This window comes from Sceloporus occidentalis, unplaced genomic scaffold (genome assembly GCF_023333645.1).
Source record: "Sceloporus occidentalis isolate IW3139 unplaced genomic scaffold, rSceOcc1.0.p SCAF_9, whole genome shotgun sequence".
Taxonomy (NCBI): Eukaryota; Metazoa; Chordata; class Lepidosauria; order Squamata; family Phrynosomatidae; genus Sceloporus; species Sceloporus occidentalis.
Window position 1 is genome coordinate 31634552 of NW_028316989.1, and position 23768 is coordinate 31658319.

Consider the following 23768-nt stretch of genomic DNA (forward strand, 5'->3'; position numbering starts at 1 on the left):
GCATTATTTTATTACTTTAGCTGCACACCCTTAAAGACCTTGCAAAACTACAAATCCCAGGATTCCATAGGATGGAGCTGCAGCACTCAAAGAGGCCTCAATCTGCATTATTTCTACAGTGTGGATGATGCACTCCTTTATAAATGCCATCCTTTCTTTGTGTAGCTCGCCCTCCTCTGTGTTCCCATCGTCCCCAAGGGAGCAGGAGGCAGATGGGAGTTGTAGTTCAGCATCATCTGGAGGAAAGCATCCCTATCTTTGAAAGAATCCCGGGTTTGCCAGCAAGCGAGGAGAAGGGCTAGCGACTTCAGAGACAACGACTGAGCATGCGCAAACTCAGTTGAGTTCCCATTCATTGACTGAGCATGCGCAAAACGCAAGTGAGGGCAAAAAACACCCCAAGAACCGTCGGCTTCGTTCGCGGCTACTGAGCATGCGCGGAAGTGATCCGCGCATGCTCAGTAGCCCCGGCGCAGGCTGGGACAGTGGCTCCAAAAGAGCGCCTTCGCCGCTGTTGCTGCTGCTGCTGCCGCCGCACCGGCCACCGGCGGGGCGAGATGACGTCACAGCGGCGAGACGCACGGCGGCGGAACAGCGCTGGGCGAAGGCGAGGGTGAGTCTTCTTTGGGAGAGGAGTTGGAGGCAAGATGGCGGCGCCTCCTCCTCCTCCTCCTCCTCCCTTCTCCTGGGCAACCGGCCCTCCGACCACCCGGGCAGCCGCCTCTGCGCCCACTTTGGCCCCGCTGTCAATGCCAGCGCCCCTGGGAGTTGTAGTTTTTTAGAGGGCACCCGCGGTCTCTGACAGCGAAGGCTAGGTGCCTCACAGAACTACAGCTCCCAGGGTTCCATAGTCCCCGGCCATGGCAGTTAAAGCAGTGTCACACACACTCTCTCTCAATATATATATATATATATATATACATATACATGTATGTATGTATGTATATATATATCTGTCTTCAAATTGTATATTCCCAGAGTTCCATAGCATCTGAGCCCAGGACGTTAAGGTGGTGTCAAAGGCTGCACATAGGTCCCAGGATTCCATAGCCCTGAGCCATGGCAGTTAAAGCACTGTCAAATTATATATGTGTATATATGTAAAACCTCAAATTATATATAGCAGTGTGGCTGCAGCCTTTGACACCTCCTTAACTTCCATGGCTCAGATGCTGTGGGACTCTGGGAATTGTAGTTCCTTGTGGCGCCAGAGCGCTCTCTCTCTCTCTCTCTAACAAAGAAGGCTAAATCGCTCACAGAACTACAGGTCCCAGGATTCCATAGTTCCTGGCCATGGCAGTTAAAGCGGTGTCAAAGTATATATATGTGTGTGTGTGTGTGTGTGTGTGTATATATATATATATCAAATTATATATAGCAGTGTGGCTGCAGCCTTTGACACCACCTTAACTTCCATGGCTCAGATGCTGTGGGACTCTGGGAATTGTAGTTCCTTGTGGCGCCAGAGCTCTCTGACAGGGGAGGCTGAATGTCTCACAGAACTAGAGATCCCAGGATTGCATATCTCCTGGCCTTGGCAGTTAAAATGGTGTCAAATTATATAGTTAGACAGATAGATGGATGGATGGATGGATGGATGGATGGATGGATAGATAGATAGATATTTGCAGTGCGGCTGCAGCCTTTGACACCCCCTTAACTTCCATAGTTCAAATGCTGTGGAGCTCTGGGAGTACGATTGTGGCACCAGAGCCCTCTGACAGGGGAGGCTGAGTGCCTCACAAAACTACAGGTCCCAGGATTCCATAGAACCGAACCGTGACAGTTAAAGCAATGGTGTCTGGAATGGGTGAGATTTGAAACCCAAGACATATAGAGACGGGTGGCATGTTGGGAAAGACTGTGTTGTTGCACATGACAGTTATGAGGCTGCGGAGCAATATCCACAGCAGGAGGAAGAGCGTTGCCTCCATATTTCATTTTCATCATACCCAAATGTAGTTGGGGAAAATACAGTTTACGAAGGCTGATTACTGTACTTTATTTTATTTTCATTGTTTAATTTAACATCCCACCTTTCTCCTAGTGTGGGACCCAAGAGGGCTTACGGTATAAGATGTATGTGAAGTCGAAGGCTTTTACGGCTGGCGTCCATAGTTTTTTGTGGGTGTTTCAGTCTATGAAGCCATGTTCTAGAATAGTTTGTTCCTGATGTTTCGCCAGCATCTGTGAGAAGAAGATCCCAGCCACAGATGCTGGCGAAACATCAGGAATAAACTCTTCTAGAACATGGCCACTTGGCCCAAAAAAACCACAGAAAACTATGGTTAAATATATGATTGTATCAAACTGTAAAATGTGATACAGAATAAAATTCCCAAGTGAACATTAAAATAGTCTGAAATCCATGTGTAAAGTTTGGGACCGAGGTTTTCCAGAGGGCAGCAGGTACCCGCAAAGTCGGCTTGACTGGTGCCAGGATAGGGATGAGGAATCTCTTGTGTATCGCAAAATGGCTGCATCCCACAATAGCACCATCACTGCTGCTTTCTCAGCTTTTGTGTGGGTTTCCCCTCATTCTAAAAAGGCTGAATACTAAACGAAACTTTAGGAAAAGGCTTTCCTAAAGCTTAGTTGAGAGCCAATGCAGCATAGTGGTTTGAGCACTGGATTGTGACTGGAGACCAGGGTCCAATTCCCAGCTCGGCCATAGAAGCCCACTAGATGTCCTTTGGCACGTCACACTCTCTCAGTGTTTTTGATTTGCTGAAAGCAAACAAGGTTTCGCTATCAGTCCTGAAAAACACCAAATCAAGACCCAAGGCAAGCAAATGAACCTCACCCAGGCTCAAGAGGTTTTCCTGCAGGCAATGGATTACCAGTTCAATAGACAAAACATATCCTCCACACAACACAACTCCAGGCTGTGTCGTGCAACACAGTACAACAAACAAACTCCACCATTAGCCTGTGAAAAACCACTTCCTCCCAAACTAAGGGTCCTAGAGGTATACATTCTGCACACACTTCCATGCCACCAACCTCTGAAGATGCCAGCCACAGTTGCAGGCAAAACGTCAGGAATGAACTCTTCCAGAATGTAGCCACATATAGGGTTGCCATATCCCGCTGGGGGGTGGGACAATCCCGGTTTGGGTGGTGCCAACCCGGTCCCGGTCCGGTTTGGCGCCCAAACCGGGACGGCCCCGCCCACCGCGGCCACCTCAGGCCCCGCGGTGGCTCCAAGGCCTTGCTGAGGCCTGGGAAGGCTCTCCGCGGTTGGAGCTCCAGCCGCGGAGACGCTCCCTCCCGGGCCCCAGCAAGGCCTTTGAGCCGGCTCCGCGGTCGGAGCTCCGGCCGCGGGGTCCTCAAGGCCTCCGCGAGGCCAAGGAGGAGGAGGAGGCCGCTTCCCACCGCGGCGATCGCCGCGATGAGGGGTGGCCCCTGCCTCCTTCCCGGCCTGGGAGCCAGGCCCAGGCTTCCTCCTAAGCCGGGGAGGAAGCGGAGACTGCTCTCATCGCGGCGATTGCCGCGGTGAGGAGCGGCCCCCGCCTCCTTCCCGGCCTGGGAGCCGGCCGAGGCTTCTTCCCAGGCCGGGAGGAGGAGGAGGCCACTTCCCCTCGCGGCGATCGCTGCGATGAGGGGCGGCCTCCGCCTCTTTCCCGACCTGGGAGCCGGCCTAGGCTCCCTCCCAGGCCGGGAGGAGGAGGAGGAAGCCTGGCACCGCGGCGATCGGCACGATGCCAAGCTTCCCCGCACCCTTCCTGGCCTGGGAGCCGGCCTAGGCTCTCTCCCAGGCCGGGAGGAGGAGGAGGAAGCCTGGCACCGCGGCGATTGCCGTGATTCCAAGTGGCCCCCGCGCCCTTCCCGGCCTGGGAGCCGGCCTAGGCGTCCTCCGAAGCCGGGAGGAGGAAGAGGCCACTGGAACCGCGGCGATCGCCGCGATTCCAAGAGGCCCCCGTTCCTCCTCCCGGCTTGGGAGAGAGCCTAGGCGTTCTCCGAAGCCGGGAGGAGGAGGACAGGGTTTGAAAATGTAGGACTTTTTTTTTAATTTCCTAGCCAGGAAGTTTAAAAAAAAAAAAGTCCTACATTTTCAAACCTGGTCCTACATTTGTCCCGGTTTGGAGGTCCTCCATTATGGCAACCCTAGCCACATAGCCCAAAAAACCCATAGAGAACTATTAAAAGCTTAGTTATTTGCAGTACAAGGGTTAAGCCAAAGTGTGCTGGTATTTTTGGCCTTACCTCTTTTCCCTTTGACCCTTTTCACTCTTGGAACAGGGTTCTGAGAACTTACTGGGCCACAAGAAGTTCTCCATTCTTGTGTGATGGAAAGAAGGGTCATGATGGAGTAGGGATGGGGCAGATATTGAAGTTCGGATGACTGGGTTAGTGGTGGATTATCTCCCTTCCTCAAGCAACATGCTCCTACTTTCCTTTAGTTGTCATTATACCGAGATATTGTTACCTTCCCCACTCTTAGTGCAACCAGCAGTACTTCCCTGACGGATGTGTGTGTACCTGCTAAATCTTCATTCTATAACTAATGTCTTTTCTTTCCCCCCCTAAAGTGGCTGCACAGTTTATCAGGACTAAAAAGTCCACTAACGGACCTAGCTTTGCCTTTCATGGTACGGATAGCACTTTCTTCCTGTTTCTCCTGCAGACGAGAGTTCTGTGGCATCTTCGAGTGTGTCTTAGTTTATCGTGGCATGACTGGGGGCCAGAATTAGATGTTTTGCTGCACGCCACCGTCCCTCGTACCCCTTGGCCAGCCTCCTCTGCCGCCCACCCTTTCAGCTTTTGCCCTTGCTCCCTGCATGGTTTTGGAAGTGGCCAGAGGTGCTGTCTCCCTGCCCCCCGTATCCCATCACCTTTTGCAGTCCCTTGCACTGTGTGGTGCATCTGCATGGCTACCTTTTCATTCTTCTTTTTCTTACCTGGTGTCTGGGACGTCTATCCTGGGATGTATGTCTGGATCTTCTTAAGAGTGGCCTAAGTAAAGTTCTGACCATTCTGGGAGCCTGGTACCATCCTGAAGCTTGTTGACTGGGATAGAGCCTGTATGCTGGTGGTTCTCTCAGAGCAACTGGTTTTCCAGTATGCTGCTCTAAGACACAGGGCCACCTTACCTGCTAATCCCTTGCCACCAGAGGGAAATAATAGTGAAGAGGAAGCTGTGCTGGCTGCATTCTGTGTGTAATGAATCTGGCCATCCTTGACTGTATCCTTTCCCAGTGGGCTGCTTCTGCCTCATGTTTGGATCTGCTCTATGGCATGTGCCTTCATAGGTAAAAACCTGTTTTTGTCTGATGCACGTGGTGAATCGGGCAGGTATGTGCACTCATTCAGTGAAGGTGGAAAACCCAAATGTGTTTATTTTCTTTTATCCTTGAGCCAGCCAAAGAATGCAGGGCCTTATAGGTGATAGTCCCTTGAGCTGTTGGAATGCCTTCCTTAGAGAGGTTTGCCTTATCCTTTCGGCATCTGGCTAAACTGTCTTTAGTCATCCAGGTGTTTTATATTATACTCCAATTTGCTTGAATGTTTTTGTTTGCCACCTTTATTATCGTTGTCCGATGTCACTTTTTCGTTGCATTATACAGTTGCCTCTCCTTTTTTGCAGGGATCCATTCCGGACCTCCTCATGAAAATGGAGTTTCGCTTATATTCAAGCTCCGCTGGCTTGAGTATAGGCAGGAGCATGCAGGGGCGCACCCCATTCATTTTTTCTGTTAAGAATTAAAACATGATACTTATTTGTCACATTAAACTTGCGAGGGACACAAGTCCAAAGACTGCGAGAACGAAGGGAAGACTGTATTTAGGTTTTAACAATCTTTTACCCACACTGTTGTGTAGAGTCCCATCCAACATGAATGGATGAAGGACAGCGGAGAAATGCTAAGACATTTACTGCTGCCGTGAACTAGGATTTAATGCTTTGCAGTAAATAGCAGTAGTAAATTGAACAGACTTGTCATTTGTGCATGTTTTGACATCAAGAAAAGAAGAGACTAAATCAAATGCTGAATTTATGGCTCTCTAGATGTTGTGGAATTGCCATTCCGGTGATTCCTTTGAGTCCCTGCAATCAGAGCTGTTGGCTAGGACTGATGGGAGTTGCAGTCCAATTGTGGGCTACCTCTTTCCTATCTCAAAGTAGTCTTAATGTGTTGTGGTATCGAAATAAAATAGTGGTAGTCAAAAAAAGGCATCTAATTACAGTACAATCAATGTAGTATGTATGTACACAACCCTAGTCCTTGGAGTCCCAGGCAGAAAGCCTAGTGTTTTGGCACCATTATTAGACCACATGAAATCATGTGGACATGTTTGTATGCATTTTTCTACAAAAGTATAATCTGGTGAAAACATAATTTCAGCTTCAACATTACATTATTCCTTTGTTGCATGACTACATTACAGAATCTGGAATCAACATTAGAAGGGAGAACGTGATAATTCTGCGTATCGGACACAAGATGGCTTGAGCCTAATGCCATGGGAGGTAGAATGTTGAAATAATAAGATTAGAGTGATCAAACTAAAGGAGAGCAATGGCAACTTGGAATAATGCTGAAGATCTTGTGGCTTTGTTGCTGGACAACAATTCCCATGATTTCTGATAATTTATTTATTTAGTACGTATGTATGTATGTATGTAGGCCAACTGCCAGTGCTCTCAGAGTTGTGTACAAATAGAAAAACCAAGAGCAGGAGCAGAATCACAGATGTGACAATAAAAACAAATAGAGCAGCTGAATAGATTCAAAGTGTTAAAATATGAATGGGTAAAGGTAACTAAAGAGTCCGTACAGACAGGCCAAAATAAAGCTGCTTCGGGTCACTTTGGAGATATGCTGTTTAAATGATGCATGTGTCCTAAGAGGCCAGAAGCCACACCAAAGCCACACTCTAGTCCTAAGGACTAGAGTGCAGCTTTGACAGCTATAAAACCTAAATGGTACCCTCAGTGATAGAGTCAAGGTTTGAGTGGAAACAGAAGCTCTTAGCTTGATGTCAGAATGCTACTAAGGAAGATCTCTGGTGAATCTTTCTTGGGAGGGCATGCTGAATATGAGGAAAGAGAGCGCTAGTGAGAAGACTCTTTCTTATTTATTTATTTATTTGGAATATTTATACCCCACTCTTCAGCCAAAAAGGCTCTCAGAGCAGCTTACAAATAATTAATTTAGACAGTTCCTTGCCCTCAGGCTTACATTCTAAAAAGACATGACACAAAAGGAGAAGCACTGTTGCAGACCGTGGCATAAGGGAGAATCTGCCAGGATGATTATAGTACAGTTGGCCCTCCACATTTGCAGCTTTGAGTTTTGTGGATTTGATTATTTGCGGTTTTGATTAATACGGTGACACAGTGGTTAAATTGCCTGTATTGCAGCTACTCACTCACAAACCACAAGGTTGTGAGTTCAGTGCCAGCCAGGGGCTCTGGGTTGACTCAGCCTGGCATCCTTCCGTAGGTCACTAAAATGAGTACCCAGCTTGTTGGGGGCAGTTAGCTTACACTTTGTAAATCACTTAGTACATCAGTAAGCACTATAGAAATGTACTTGCTATTACTATCTAGGATCCCCAGCACAACTCAGTCAGACCATAGAGTTGTGCTGGAGAACCCAGACGTTCCTAGAAAAAACAATTCCCTAGACATTTGTAGGTCTCCCAGCATGATTCTGTGATTAGCATCTTGCAGATGTTGACCATATTGTTGTACTGGATGACTTGGAGTTTCCTGGAGAGGTGTTCTCTTAGTAAAAAGAACAGTGTTTGATTTTTTATTTGTTTTTCCACGTTCATGGGGATCCTTCACCCCTAACCCCAGCAAATGTGTAATCGCATGGGAACACAGGGGAACAGATAGATGCTGGGGTGGTCATTTGATCATACTGGCTGCAGATGGTATAGACTGGAGCTGAGCAACATCTGGAGCTGGGGGAAGTTGCGTTCAGCATCTCCACAATGATCACCCTTTTCCATTTGGATAAATGTATGAAGAATCCATTTTGGCAAATTGTCAGGGAAACCCAACAATGTGAGAACTATACCTGACATGAATCTTAAAAGTTATTTCAGTCAGTGCTATTCAAAGTGGTGCTGGTCCATAAGCTATTGGCCGTGTGGCCAGTTTCCAGAAAACAAACAGTGCTGTAAATAGATATCTATTTGAATGTTAAGGATTTTGTTCTGAAAAATAATAATAATCATGTTCTCTCATGAAATTTCTCAAAGAAAGCAACCCACCCAGTTCTGGAAACAATGAAATGGTAGACAAGAGAATGGGGCAACTAGGAGCTGCACCACAAATCTAGAGCCCCAACTACTAGATTTAAACAGAATTAAGCAGTGGCACTAGGCACTTTTTAAAGCCACCTTTTTTTCTTTCCCACCCAGTATTAAAAGAGGACAGTTTTCATATTGATTTAAAGATTGTTTATGACACTTGGGTATACATAGGAAGCTTTCATTCATGTTTTCTGTGTAAGAATTAAAACATGATACTGTTTTTGTCACAATTTACTGCAGACTTCCAGATGTTTCTGGACAGCGACTCTCATCATCTCTCACTGCTGGCTATGCTAGTTAGGGCTGCTGGGAGATGCAGTCCAGCAACATCCAAAGGGTTGCACATTTCCCACTCTGATCCAGATGTTCCTCAAATGAAGTACATTTTAGTTTTCTATTAAACAACTTGATTGTTTGATGAATAAAATGAACCATTCATACTGTAGCATAATATCCTGGCAGTGGAGCATTAAACTGTAGTTTCTAATTTTATGTTAGTAGAACAGGCAGTGCATTGCGCTTATGAAATTATCTGCTGGGCCAGCAAAGGCTGGTTCATTAGCAGCATAATTGAATCCAGTGCATGGTGTAAATGTTACATGGCTTTCCAGCTTCAGTAAATAAATTCTTGAGGCTTGTGGATTGAATTTTAATATGTTGAATTTTTTTTATATTACACAGCTATGATGACTTCATGGGGTCAGCCAAAAACGTGATTAGCGAATCTGTTGACTTAGAGGATGGTTACAGCATGATGGTAAGTCATCTCTTGTGATAACGTTTTAGTGTCTTAGTTTTGTTGTTGCCCAGGATTGTATTGGTTGATGTGTGAAATCCTTTCCAGCTTCCACTTAAACGTACTCTTGAGAGATTGAGAAAAACCATATGGCTCAGTGGAGATAAAATGTTGGCTTGTGACAAACCACAGTTTGTAACTATTAAGTCAGGTACTGCCTTGTGAAGTCAGTTATTGAGTTGAGTTCAACTACCAGATTGATGAGTTTTCGGTTGCTTTTTTCAAGGCAAGTCTCCCCATTTTGACACTTGAAAAGCAATTGTTCCTAGTCATTTCATTCTAGACATAGATATTTATTATTATTATTATTATTATTATTATTAACCTTTATTTATAAAGCGCTGTAAATTTACACAGTCATATTTCTGCATGACTATCTTATTATACATGTTCATTTCATGTAAGTAAATAAACTAATTCATCTTTATTTTTTTTAAGATTGAAATATCTTATTCTGAAATGTTTAAAAGTATTGTATTACAAGGGGAGCTGTAACAAATTTTTGCAGCAAGGGTATTTCCTGTTAATTTATTTTTATGTCATCAGCAATGAATATGAATAATTGTCTCAAATCACAAAGCTCTTAGGCTATAGGGGTTTTTTTTCTCATGAGGCAAAAATTGCAATACATACATACATACATAAAGAATCAGCAGTTCAAACTCTCCAATTAAACATGCCTAGTGATAAAGGTTTTCATGTATCTTTTAAAATCTGGTGTGACTATTTGCCACAGTTTTACAAACAACAGGAACCACATTGTTTATATTTGCTAGCATTTTGAAACATGTCTTGGAAAGTGTCACCCCTTTGAAAAGGCCAGCCCTGTGTGGATCTGTGTCTTCTCAACAAAATGGTGGAGGGTGGGGGTTGAAACTTTTTGCTCTAAAGTCTTTACTCCCCTTGGGTTTGGCAGCCTGCAGAAGTAGCCTTGGCTGCAGCAGCCGGCGAAGCAACAATTGCTCTCCACTAGGCTCCTCCTCCCTTGTCTTTTCATATCTGAATGCTTCACTTTGATTTTGGTTGTTTGAGGTGCAGAGATGCTGGAGTTGAGGTTATTTCACTGTTCTCTTGTGACAAGAAAGATTAGATATAATGAGGAATCCATTCAATAAAAGGACCCAAGTTCTTAGGAAGACACATTTAAAATGTGTCCATCTATGAAGTGCAGTGTTTCCACTGTGGACCATGGCGGTTGCACTGTTCCTACTTTGCATAAATGTGGGGCAGCGAAACATTGTGTCAGAAGCAAGTCAGATTTCCTTTTTGTCATCCCCCTTAACATGGCACTAGATGGCACACTGGCTTTGAATTGAGGCAGATGATGATCTGACATGACACAAGACATATCGGTTATCAGTCCAGTGTGTCCCTTTCATTCAATGCATTTCATCCCACCCATTGGGAAGTATCTTCTTGAAAGGGTATGTATGCAGTTGAATTCTCAGAAGCCTCTTGGTAGATATCCAAGACAGCTTTTTTCATCCATGAGAGACCACTTTCAACAGTGTTTTGATCCATGGGGCTTTGATTATTAATTCAACAAATAACTACAAGTAGGCATAAAAGCTGGCTTAGATAACTCCCAAGACTGAAGTGATGGTTTAAATATCATTACAAAGTGTTAGGAATGGTGTCTCTTTTATTTCTTTACAGCTTGTGGTAAAATAGCAGTTGCAGAAACCCTGTAATTTTTGTTCCTCAATATCTGACAATACATGTTTTTGTACCTGAAGATTAAATGCCTGAATAGTGCACTGAAAATTAAGAAACGGATTGGATGTAACACCAGGACATGGTTTGCAAAACCAATCCATGGTCTCTCCAAATCATGGCTTGAGTGGCTGGCAAACCAGGATTTGAAACTATGGTTTAAATCTCAGTTTGAACAAATTATGTTTTGGATGTTGTAGCTGAATTGACAAAACATGGTTTGGCTGATTGCTTTGCCCATGGAGGCTGCTGCTCCAAGTATTTTCAGGGAAGGTGGGGAAAAGGACAACCAGACATACCATGATTTGCCTGAACATTTGGAACATAAGAGGCACTTTTGAATCTAAACCAGCTATGACTTGGGCATTGTTTCTCAACCAATCCTGTTGGTGCCATGTTCTCAACCAATCCTTGGGAATGAGCCCTGTGGAATAAAGTGGTATTATCTTGTTAATGGATCAATTTCTTTCTTTTCTCAGGCTTCTTTCCAGCGCTCTAACAGTCATGATAAAGTAAGAAAAATAGTGGCTGAGGAGGGTCGCACAGCAAGGAATTTGATTGCATGGAGTGTGCCTTTGGAAAGCAAAGAAGATGATGGTGTGTATTAACTCTTTGTGTGTGTGTTGGGGTGGGGTGGTATTTGTATCCAAGAAATAACTCCGCTTGCAAAATGATTGATACACAATTCAGAACAGATAAAGCAGTTTACTTCTCGCACAGTAATCAAAATGTGAACTAACAACCACAATGTTCGGTTGTCGTAATTGGCTTAGATGGCATTAAAAGGAGATTAGACAGCATTCCTGGCATAGTAAGACTCAGTTATTGGTCCTTGAGATCTGAATGGGCATTCTAATGAATGTATTCTAAGTTTGGAAGCTCTGAAAAGAAGATTGTTAATAATTTCCCTGGGGATAGTTATTCTTTCTGTAATTGCAAGCATGTCATCACAACAGAAACAGTGAAAAATAGGCCTCAAAAATTACACATACATATATATGTTTCCCCTCTTACGTTTGAATCTGGCAGTTGCAGAGATGATGGCCAGTTGTGGTGCCTTCTGATGTCTCTGCTCTTATTCCCAACAAGTGGCAATAGAAGAATGTTTAGATTTTAATATAAGCCTTGAATGGGCTAACCTGTTTTTATCTGTTTACAGGAAAACCAAAATGGCAAATAGGAGGAAAATCTAAAAAAATAATTCAAGGAACCCACAAAACTACTAAACAGGTATAAGTTTTCTCAATTGGTTTTACACGTTTCGCCAAAAAAGCACAAGTAGTTTTAAGTGGAGCTAACATGCTTAATCTGGAATATTTTGTTGAACAGTAGCAGAGAAAATTATTCTCCAGTAAACATTTCTGGGTTATTGTTGTAAATTGCAGCCAATGCAACAATTAGAACAGCCTTTTTTAACTGGGTACGTTTTGGGTGTGATTAAGTTAGTAGGCGTAGCCACATTTCAATTCTGTTTTATACCAGACACACTCAGGCAATACAAAGCTAACAAGAAGTAGATCTTAAATACTCAGCAAAAAGAAAATCCTTCAAAATGAGACAAGTGAGGGTAAAACTAGCATCCAGATGTGATGAGTGTACCTTTCAGTCTCTAGGGAAGCAGCCATTTGTACTGTTATTTCAGACCACCTGGAGATTAAAAAGCTACATTAACACAAGTCTCCAACTGTTCTGCATCAATAATTAGGCTATATTAAATGCAAAGTGAAAAAAGTGCAGCTGTAAAATGATAGCCAAACATCACCAGTGGACACCTAACACTTTCTCTCTTGAGGCTGTTCAGTCCCTTTAACACCAGGGCTGAACAGCAAAGGCAAAATATATTTCCTTTTGTGAAAAATCCACAACCAGCTTGAAATAACCCCAAATTCCCCCCAGGTACTTTTTACCCCATTTACATGATGAAGGCCAAAACCTCAAATTAGGTCCAAGCTGTCTTCATGACTCCCACACATGATTTAGGGTTTCCTCTCCCGAACCCACATTAAATAACTCACCTTTTGCTGTGGGTTTTCGTCTTTTTACAGTGACAATGGTAGCTGTTTTTACTTGCTGTCCCCATGAGTTGTCCACTATTCCCGCTGTGGGTGCGAACCACTCTGAGATCAGAATGGGGGCCACGTAGAAAGGCAGCCACCCATCATTCATGGGAACTGAAAACCTGCAGCAAAAGAAAGCAGTTGAGTGGCAGGAATTTGGGGCTAGAAAACTCCAGAGGCATCCCAGAGTATTCTGACAAGTGTAAACCTATCCCTAGATAATCAAGGGCTTTTTACATGCAACATGAGCACAGTGATTTGGATCTTCCCTCTCCCCCCCCCCACCCCCCACCCCTCTTATGTTTTGAGAAGGTGGAAATCATACTAGATAATTTGGCTTGGTATAGACTTTTCAATCAGGCAGAGAAAAATGGGTAATTTAAAGTGAATATTAGTTCCAAAAAGTGGAATTAAATCTATTACAGCATGGCTGTGATGGGTTTATTCAACATCACAAAGACCCTTTGAGGAGAGAGAGCCCACCCCATGCACATGTATGTATATTTCCATCATTCCAGCATTGATTTTGGCACTCTAATTCTGTGTGCATGTACTCTGAAGTAAGTCATACTGCGTTCAACAGGGCCTACTGCTAAGGAACACTCAAAGACGGCAGCCTGTGTGTAGAATATGTGTGTTTGGTTTATCCTACACCCTGTCCTTTCCCCGGTTTTAGAATGGATAATTTATGTCCCAGACTGCAGGACGGATTAAGTTGTACTGCCTATTGCTTTTGGCTTTACATGACTTCTATCAATTTCTTCTGAATTCAGGCCTGCCTATAATTAGTTTGTATTCAACAGTCAGAGCCAGAGGGCACTATTAATTTGGCTGTGGGTGGGGAGTGGTTCAAAATAGTGAATTAGTATAAGCTGTTGCTTCATAAATTGGACCTGTACCTCTCCCAAATGGCAGAAATTGGAGCCTGGATCAGGAACTGAATTATTGGGGTTGGAGGGGAGCTAAGATAATGTTTTGGGGGGGGTTAGTTTCAGTTGACCTATATTGTTGAACCCTCCTAAAACCTACAGTCCTTATCTGACACTTTTAGTCCCTTGCACCAAATCTGCATAATACATGGGTGAGCATCTGTTGGGATTAGGAACCTCTCTGGCTGCCTCTCCATCAAACCTTGGGGAGCTGCACCTGTTTCACACCCCTTTCCCAGCTGCAGGGAAAAAATCATATATTTTTTGCCACAAATGGCTCCAGATATACTCTGTAGGCTTGGGGTGCCTAGTTTTGGCTCTCCATTCTATACCTAAGAGAGGCCTTTGCGCAACAGGAAGTAAGCTAGAAGTCAGCTTTTGTTTAAAATCCAAAGTGAGACTATGTTCTGTTTAACTTTGCCTTTGTTTATCAAATTGTGTTATCTCCTTTACAGGGCGCCACGTCAGACTGTAAAATAGCGGCAGCTGGGGATAAAAGCCCCACAAAAGCGAGGCAGCCACGGAAAGTGGATCTCCGAGCACGCTACTGGGCTTTCCTTTTCGACAATCTGCGACGTGCAGTGGATGAAATCTACGTCACTTGTGAATCAGATCAGAGTGTGGTTGAATGCAAGGTAAGAATCTTTTGGTGATGTGATGGATAGGTAATGCTTCATCCTTGCAGATAATCCTGCTAGCGGAGGTAGCTCAGTTTCAGTTTGGGTTCCTGGAAGCTTTTTGAGATTTTGGTTGTTGATCCCAAAATAATCCCCTCTACCTTTTTTCCAGGGATACAATTGATGATCCAAGATGTATTTTCCATAATTACCATATACAGTCATCCCTTCCCTTACGTGGGGGTTCCAGACCCCCCTGCGTAAGAGAAAAAATGCAGATGCTCAAGCCCCATTCAAGTGAATGGGTCTTGTGTCTGTGGTGGCACACAGCGTGTGGCGGTGCGCATGCCATTGCTTCTTCTGGCGCGCAACACTGCTCCTTCTGGCGTAGCTTCCAGCATATGCTGGAAGCCGCATAAGATGTGCCCACGTATGACGCGGGCGCACTGTATACTCAGCTATAATTTGACCTCATGTATAGGTTGAGGGAAGGTTTGGGGGACAAAATAATGGATTTTGATACGACCTGTGGATAAGTTGAGGGTGAAATTTAGGATCATGTAGCAAAGGAAAACAATGCCAAAGAACTTACAAAATTCCAGCAGGCATAACTGTTTGTGTTTACACTAAAGGCTGGATGGATGAGAGAGCAAAGATGGATCAACGCTTCTAGGACAGATTATAGTCTTATCTTTAACCAGGGGATGGTTCTTTTTTAATAAGAGTCAAAGTGCAATATCTACTTTGACCCGTGGATAAGTCGACCCAGGTCTTTTGGGTCATTTTTTGACTAAAATTTGTAGACTTATACATGAGTATATACAGTACCTCCCTCTACCCTTACCTTCAGATCACTGACAATGTTAGATCCTGGGTCTGAACAAGCTTCACTGAAGCATAATATAGTTAGAAGGGGAAAAAACATTTTTTTTAAAGGCCTCTTGAAAGAATCTATTAATCCGGAGACTCTATAGAGGTTTTTTCCCCCTGTGCCATGCTGAGATTATAAAGTGGATTTGTTTGTTTTATCATTGATGGGCTTTTTTTCCTATTCCCATCCTCAAAGTGATCGGTAGATGGCACTGTTGAGATTCAGACTATGTCCACATTCTTTAGTTTCCTGTTTAATGTCTTAATTACACATTGTTCCCCTTCTGCAGAGATAGTTATCGCTCTCCTCATTGACTTGCTGGTGGCAAGCAGGGGAGATTGATGGCCTAGTATAAACAGTGTCTGGGTGGGACATAGTCATACGTTGGCTTTCCCCATCTAAATTTAGATGGAAAACAGACACTGTAGCCTGGTGGATTTTTCATCAACCTGGCTGGAAGCTAGTTTTGCTTCTTTATAACAATCAGTTTAGTCTTATATCATTTTATAGCAAATTAAGCATTTTGAATTACTGAATAAGAGAAGTTAAAACCAAGAGGATTCAACATTCCAGCAATATTTGGGGTGGGGAATCCATGTAGTTTTCATAGTCACTGTGATTGAAAATTTTCACTGTCTTCTGGAAAGCATTAGCTAATGCATTCAGTATATAAAAAAAGGACTTTTCTTTGGGTCATGACAATTTAGTTTTCTGATGAAATGAAAGGCTGCCAAATTGACTATGGGATTAGTGTACAAATAGGACTTATTCAAAATTAGTTTCAAAACTAAACAGTGGCTTGAGGCTTCCCAGCTGTCTACTGGTCTAACACAATTTAAATATATATGTATATTTGGAAATGGAACTTGTCTTCTGGTTCAGGAAATTTTCTTTTGAAGTGTGTGTGTGTGTGTGTGTGTTTTAAATAAAGAAAACCGATATTCCTTGTGAAGTAATTGGATTATAATTTTCTGAATGTTTGTGGCTGAAAGAATAAGTAGTTTATTTGTGTCTCATCTCCATCGATCCAAGACCTCATCCAGAATTCCAATCATAACTACTTGAACTACCTTGGGAAGGAAATATTGTATATCAGAAACCTCCTAAAAATAAAACCAAGGGTTAAGGTTGTAGTTTAACAGCAGAACTGGTCTCTGAAGAAGAACCTTTTTACAAAACTTAGATGTAATATATTTTTTAAAAGAAATGGAATCCATGCATTGCAAAAGTACATTTTTAAAAAAGGTTTGTTTAGCTTGCCTCTTAAGCCTCAAGGCAGGTCTGTGGGTTGGTAGCATATGAGTATTTAAAATGTTTAAAGGGGATCAACGCCAAAATGTTGCAGTATCTTCTCAGCCCCAGACAGGGAAGTGATTCTGTTAAGGCTGCCAGCCAGCCAAACCTTCCTCTGGGAGACTAAGCTGTCTGGGGTTCAAGCAAACCAAATCTACCCCTGTCCCCTATTTTCCAATCTTTTATTCTAATAGACATTCAACACTCTGTGCTGCTTTGAATCTCCTGAGCATGTTCATACATTTGCACAGTCCATACGCTGGTTTGTTTTAAAAAGGCAAGAGGTTCTTTTGGTTTTCTTGTTTTTGCTTTTGTACTTGTGCATAAGTAGGAATCCATTCCAGGTATGTCGATATTACTGTTTTTGTTTCTCAGTTATCCTGCTCTGGCTGCAGTCTTGTTGGCATAGATGCCCTGACTTGAGTTTTAGTGGCAGGGATCATCTCCATATAATGTGCCATTGGATGTGTGTACAGTCTATGTGCAAAAGGAAATTAAAAATGGCCTCTATCAACTTTTAGACAGACCTCCAGCAATTTCTTAGTAGGCCAAAACTAGGTATGGGTTTACGTTGCCATTTCAGGCTTTGCATTGATGCCCAAGAAGACCTTGGAGCCCTGAGGTCTACCCCTTAACATACACATATGCCTTATTTCGTGAGTTGCAGGTGGCATGACATTTGTTCACATTAGGATTTTCTTACCCTTGAGAAAAGATAGAGAACGAAAACACATCAACATGCTTTGTGGTTCTCAGTGACAGAAATAATGATACAAACCAACATTGAACTCTTTATTTTTAGTAATGCTTGCTGCAAATTAAGGCTTTTATACTGTTTGTTAAATCAGTGTCCCAAAGGGCTATTTATGTGTCTTTGTACATAGAGAAATCTTGTAGCACCTTTGAGACTAACTGAAAGAAAGAAATTGGATTTGGACAAGGAAGTAGACTTTATCCTACGATCGCTCATGCTGCCAACTTCTTTCTTTCAGTTAGTCTCAAAGGTGCTACAAGATCTCTCTATGTACTGGTTCTACAGACTAGCCTGGCTATATCTTTCAATTCTACCTCTGTGTGTCTTTGTGTGCTCTTTGAAAAATCTATGCTGACTTGCATTTTTGAAGGATGTTTCAGAAAGTCCGTTTGTATGCTTGAAATGACTGCACATTTATTAAGCAAACACTGTTTTCCTAAAGCAATACTCTTGCATTCATTTTCAACCAAGAAACGGCAGTATCACACTTTGTTCTTGAAATAACCAGTTGGATGTGTGTGTGCAATTTGATGAGAGCGAGGAACCAATGATCGATTACAGTGTTGTTGAGGATACTGTTTACTGTGTTTGAATGGGACAGGGCTCTGGTGACTGTTTGCGGTTGAAACTGCAGACGGAAGGGTTGTGATAGTGATGCAAACAGGGGGAGCAGTTGTAATAAAATCAGCTCCTTATAATCTCACCAAAGCTTTCAAGTCTGCTTCAAGGGACTGTACTTTGGAGTACATTTATATGCACATTTACTTGAAAATGGCTGTTGCTGCAGTACAGTCGTATGCACGTCGACTTGAAAGTTGGCTTTGCTCTGTTAAATCGTTCTTTCTTGCTAAGCAGTCATATTTAAAATTGCAAACTTGGCTTTTGTTGCACTGCAGTATGCCTGTACTGTATTCTTGTTTATGACATGGAATATAGTAGGCAACAGTGCAAGCGGGCCTGTTTTTGTTTAGGTGTCCCCAGCAACTGTCGTATTTTGATACAACTGTGTGTTTTGATCATAAAGCCACAAATGAGATTATGGTGCAGCGTGGAGGAGCTGCAGCAGCCAAACTGCAGGGCTCCTCCGCGCTGCAAATAAGAAGCGCCAAAATGGCACTTTTCGTTGCTGCACGGATATGACGCCGCGAGGTGCCAATGTCGCACTCGTAGCATCATATGCACCATGTGACGTGCGGACGTGTGGAACGGACGCCGCCATTTTGTACGGACTCGGTCCGTATTAGGGTTAGGGGCGTCCGGAAGGGATGCCCCTTTCTAACCCTAATATGGACCCAGTCCGTACTATAGGCCCGTCTGTAACGGGCCTATGTTTACAAGGCAACCACTGGATATGTCCTTCAAGTTAGATTGCAAAGTATGTGTTGTGTTAATATTATTTTGAAGGCTCTGCAGCCAATAGGCAATCTATGGAAATCTAAAGTTCCGACGAATTGTCTTAAAATCTAAGGCCGAGACCCTATATGTTGCTGTTGTGTGCATTCAAGTTGTTCCTGACTTAAGACAACCCTAAAGGGAGCTTATCACAGGGTTTTCTTGGCAAGATCTGTTCGTAGGTTTGCCATTGCCTTCATCTGAGTCTATGAGAGTGTAATTTACTGCTGTTTTTGTATGCCTTCAAATCATATGGTGACTTTAAGGCAAATCCATCACAGGGTTTTCTTGGCATGTCTCTTCAGAGGACGGTTGCCATTGCCATCCACTGAGGCTGAGAGGGTGTGACTTGTTCAGGGTCATCCAGTGGGTTTCCATTGGTGAGCCCTGTTCTCTAGAGTCATAGTCCAATGCTCGAACCACTACACCATGCTGTGAGTCACTACACCATACCGCACACTGACTCTTGAGCTCTATTAGGCTCATACAGGTAGATACGGTCCTTCAAATAGCCTCGATCCAAGCCATATAAGGCTTTATGGGTCATCACCGGCACTTTGAATTGTGCGTGAAAAGATACTGGCAGCCAACGGAGCTGTTACAACACGGGAGTTGTGTGCTTCATGTAGCCAGCCTCAGTTAACAATCTGATTGCAGCTCTTTGGACCAGCTGGATTTTTCAAACACTTTCCAAAGGCATCCCCACATTTCTGTAACCCTAATGGGATGTAACCAAGGCATGTCTCACCATGAGCAGATCAGACCTCTCCAGGAATTGTCACAGTTGGCATACTGGGTTGTACTGGATAGATACATACTGGATTGCACTATAAGGCTTCATTTGTGCAGCTTTTCCCCCTCCAGATACTGGATTTAAAGCTGAGAAATTACTATTACCTGTTCCAACACTGTGCATCGTTCTAATGATGGCCATAACAGTATTCTGTGATTTTTTATTTTTTAAAGAGATGGCCACTGGAACCTCCCCAATTGATAATTTATTGTAATTTTTCTTCAGGAACTCTAGCTCATTGGGATACCTATCTATACTTTTATAATACACACACATACATATATACACTTGATAGATGGAAATCCTTGCTTTTAAAATGGATTATCCTTTTATCAGATGTACTTGCCTGAAGACATGCTTGTAAAAGGTTCAAAGATTTCATTTACTGTCTTTTCAGGGTAGATTGAGTGCCGTTGCTATAAAATGTGATGGTATAACTTGATCACTGTTAACTGCTATCCATTCATTTTCACAATATGGATTTAGTTTCTCCCCGCTTGAGATACGTAATATTCTAATTGAAGACTAGCAAGTCATAGATGTTGGCTCAGAATGTGAGTTGAAGCAAAGCATCAAAGTGAACTGCTGTATCTTGTTGATAAAAAGTTGTTTCATAGGCAAACAGCCCCAGGTTTGATCTCTGGCAACTCAAGCTAATAAACCACACTCAATGGGGAAAAGTTTTACTCTGAGGCTCTGGGAATGGTCTTTAATTCACAAAAGCTTATGCCATAATACATATGTTAACCTTTAAGGTGACAAAAGGATCTTGGTCTGATTCCTCCCCCCAGCCCCCCCCCCTAAAATAGCCAACATCTGGAAATCACTGCTAGTTGTAGTAACTTGAATTGGTCTGGTTGAACCCACAGAATCTTCTATGTCTATGAAGGGCATTGGTACCATGTGAATTGACAGGAGTTGAACATCTAAGCCCGTTCTGCATGTGCAGGGCTGGAAATGTTATTCCAGATGCCAGCATGGCTTTTCTTGGTGCTGGCCTGCTCAGTACTGAATAAATAAATATTTCAGCATAGAGACAGGACTCAGATTACTCACAGGAACCCAGGGGACCTGGGCTTTCTCTGGCTACCCAGCTTCAGTGGATGGAAATGGGAACTGTATGCAGAATTTCTGCCTCAATATAGCCTTGTTTCCTTTGTTGAGTCTTTGTTACAGGCTCAGTGGGATGAGGAAAGAAAAAAATCTATAAGGTTTGTTTAGGATTTCTTCCTCATCCATTTGTTTGTTTGTTGCTGTTGGTCTTGTTGTGTGTGCTTTCCAAGTAATTTCTGACTTACGGCAACCCTAAAAGGCTTTTCTTGGCAAGATTTGTTCAGAGGAGTTTTGCCAATGCCTTCTACTGAGGCTGAGAATGTGTGACTTGCCCAAGTTCACCCCACTGTTGTTTCATCTATATGGTCTCTTTATTTGAAAAAATCTAAATATTAAGTTTATTTGCAGTTTCCCACCCTGCAGATTTAATTTTAGGTTAGAGGTAAGTGGAGGCATTAGACTCAGCCCAGTGGTTCTTTCTAGTCTTTTGAAAATTTCAGGTCAGATTTAGAAATTAAAGAATTCTTCAAAGTATCAGTAGAATGGTACTCTGAAAACAGCCTGAATGCATTTGTTTTACTGTGCATTTTATTTAGTGCAAACAATAACTGCAAAACATACAAATGAGGGATGAAAAATGAGGAATAAAACTATACACTAAAAGAATTTTTAAAAAACTCAAAAGCATTCTGGTGAGGCAAGGTGGTTACACAATAGAACAACTCACCATGTAATGAAAAAACCCACTTGGGGAAAAACCTATTCTTTGGTTCTAGTAATAAAGGTGCTAATTGTTGTCAATAGAGGTGAAATATCTGAAGGGCCACATATTGCCCACCTCTGGTTTGGTGTCATGTGAAACTATGACCATTAACGTGTGTGAGCATACTGTATAAACTCATATATAAGTCTAGAAATTGTATTCAAAAGAGTGACCCAAAAAAACCTAAGTGGACCTATCTGATGGTCAATGTAGGCACTGGACTTTAACTTTGGATTTTAAAAGAAACCATCCTCCAGTGAAAGGCAAGAATGTAATCTCTCCTGGATGCACAGGTCCCCTCTGCTCTCTCATCCATCCAGCCTTTAGGGTGAACAAAGACAGTTATTCCTGCCGGAACTTTGTACATTCTTGGATATTGTTTTCCTTTACTTCATCCTTTACATCCTTTCTTACATGCCTCTAAATTTCACCCTTGATTTAACCACGGGTCATATCAAAATCCATAATTTCGGCCCCAGAACCTGCCCTTGACTTATACATGAGGTCGACTTGTAGTCAAGTTTATAAGTAAGCCCCATTTAATCCCGTGGAATTTATTTTTGAGCAAATGCACAAAAGATTGTGCTAATAGCCACTTTTCTAATGTAGAGCACCCCATTGCCTCCTTCCTCTGTCCATCACACGCTCTCTTACTTGAGCACTTTTTCTTCAGGAATTTCTAGAAGCATGCACTTGACCTTGGATAAAAATGAGATTTTAACGAGGTTGGGACTCTTGTGCAGAAACAGACTTTCCCATAAAGAATCCTCGCTCTTCTTTTTTTTGTCAGCACCGTCTCAAGTGGTACATGTTTCCACTGCTTCAGCACCGTAGGGTATATCTGCTATACTCAGGACCATGGGTGAACTGGAGAGCTGTATTGACGGCCGAGACCCCAGGGCCCTGTGTGTGAGGATTGTGTGTCAGTGGGACAAAGGGATGGCGCCAACCATCCTGCCGTGTGCGCCAGTAACTAGAATTAATTACAAACCAATCGAATCCGTTGCAGCCAATTGGTAAACTAATTGGTAATTTTAGCTGTACATCTATATGTAGTTATCTGGATGCCTGTAGCGACGCTTTCAGAGCTACTTTTGTTCGGCTGCCTCCTGCTTGACAAAATGGCCTTCATAGCTGTAGGGAGAAAGATGTGCATCAGTGGATATGGGGCCGCTCCAGTTGCTTGTCTTGTTTGTATTCCCTTGTTCGTAAAACAGGGCTCAGATTACAAGCTGCATGGTACTTGCCCTGATAATTTTGGCTAACACTGGAGCAAGGCATTCCTCAAAATAGGCTCCTTAAAGCCATGCGCTGTAAAATTTCATGTTCTCAAACCATAAGGGCCTGAGAACGGGACAAACCTTCTGATGGAGACGTGATTTTTAACCAAGTCACAATTTGTGAACCAGTTGCTCTTGTGATCTGTGACCATCTGAGCAGTATAGAAAAGAGTCTGGTGGCAACTTAAGCAGTAATTCATTTATTTTTTAAATTTGGCATAAAGTTGCATGGTCTGCAGCCCAGTTCATCAGATGTAGAGGCACTGCAGTCCTGGGAAGCTTAAGCTAAATAAAATGTGTCAGTCTTTAGGGTGCCACAAGGCTCTTGGTTGTTTTTTCTGCAATAGACTAACATGGCTACCCTCCCTGGAAATTTTTGCAAAGAAAGGGCCCATACAGACAGGCCAAAATAAAGCTGCTTCGGGGCACATTGGAGTTGTGCTGTTTAAATGCTGCATGCATCCTAAGAGGCCAGAAGCTGTGCCAAAGCTATGCTACAGTCCTTAGGACTGGAGCGTGGTTTTGGCGTGGCTTCCATCCTCTTAGGACTCATGCAGCATTTAAACAGCATAACTCCAATGTGCCCCGAAGCAGCTTTATTTTGGCCTGTCTGTATGGGCCCAAAGAGAATAATTAATTTTGGAAACAGACACTGGCCAGAATCCTGGTCAGGTGCTGCAGGGGTTGGTACTCCCTTCCTCCCTGAGCATTTTGCTAGTCTGGGTGAAGTAAGCCCATTGTCACAAGCTTTAAAATTCTTGTCCTCTGTGGAATATCTACCAGAGCTATGTGGACTGTAAGGAGAGACAGATCAAAAGCAGTTCCAGCAGATTACAACCCATAGGAGTTGTCTCGCAAAAGGTGAGATTTAGTAGGAATCTAGGTGGCTCTGAAAGTCTTGTGCCAAAGACAGCTGGGTTCATAAAAATGCAAATGTCATGATGGGATGTCACTCACATATTAATTAAAAGAGTATGTCATTGCACCTAACATTTCACCTTTCAAATTGGGATCATTTGTCACAGATGGAGCTATTATACCTTTCAGGAAGTGTTCTGTTCAAAAGCAACCTTGCATGTGGCACACATACAAGGGAGGTAAAATATTATTCAGATCGTAAAGAGAAAATATGACAGGGTTAGAATAAAAGGAGAGCTAGATTTATTAGACTCACTGTCTACGCAGCCAT

General features: G+C 43.1%; 1 protein-coding gene across 6 annotated transcripts in view; it reads left to right on the plus strand.

Annotated features, from left to right (window-relative positions):
* Positions 1–466: 466 nt before the first annotated feature.
* Positions 467–23768, plus strand: part of SCAPER (S-phase cyclin A associated protein in the ER) — a 134443-nt gene continuing 111141 nt past the window's right edge. For 2 of the 6 annotated variants that reach the window (XM_089538500.1, XM_089538502.1), the window contains exons 1-5: positions 467–613; positions 8950–9025; positions 11257–11374; positions 11937–12007; positions 14219–14398. In XM_089538500.1, coding sequence (XP_089394626.1) covers positions 558–613; positions 8950–9025; positions 11257–11374; positions 11937–12007; positions 14219–14398 — 501 coding nt within the window. In that variant the 5' untranslated portion in view covers positions 467–557. Of the gene's footprint in view, positions 614–4532; positions 4593–8539; positions 8648–8949; positions 9026–11256; positions 11375–11936; positions 12008–14218; positions 14399–23768 lie in introns of those variants that run through there. The other 4 variants (XM_089538499.1, XM_089538503.1, XM_089538504.1 and 1 more) reach the window with 3 other exon arrangements.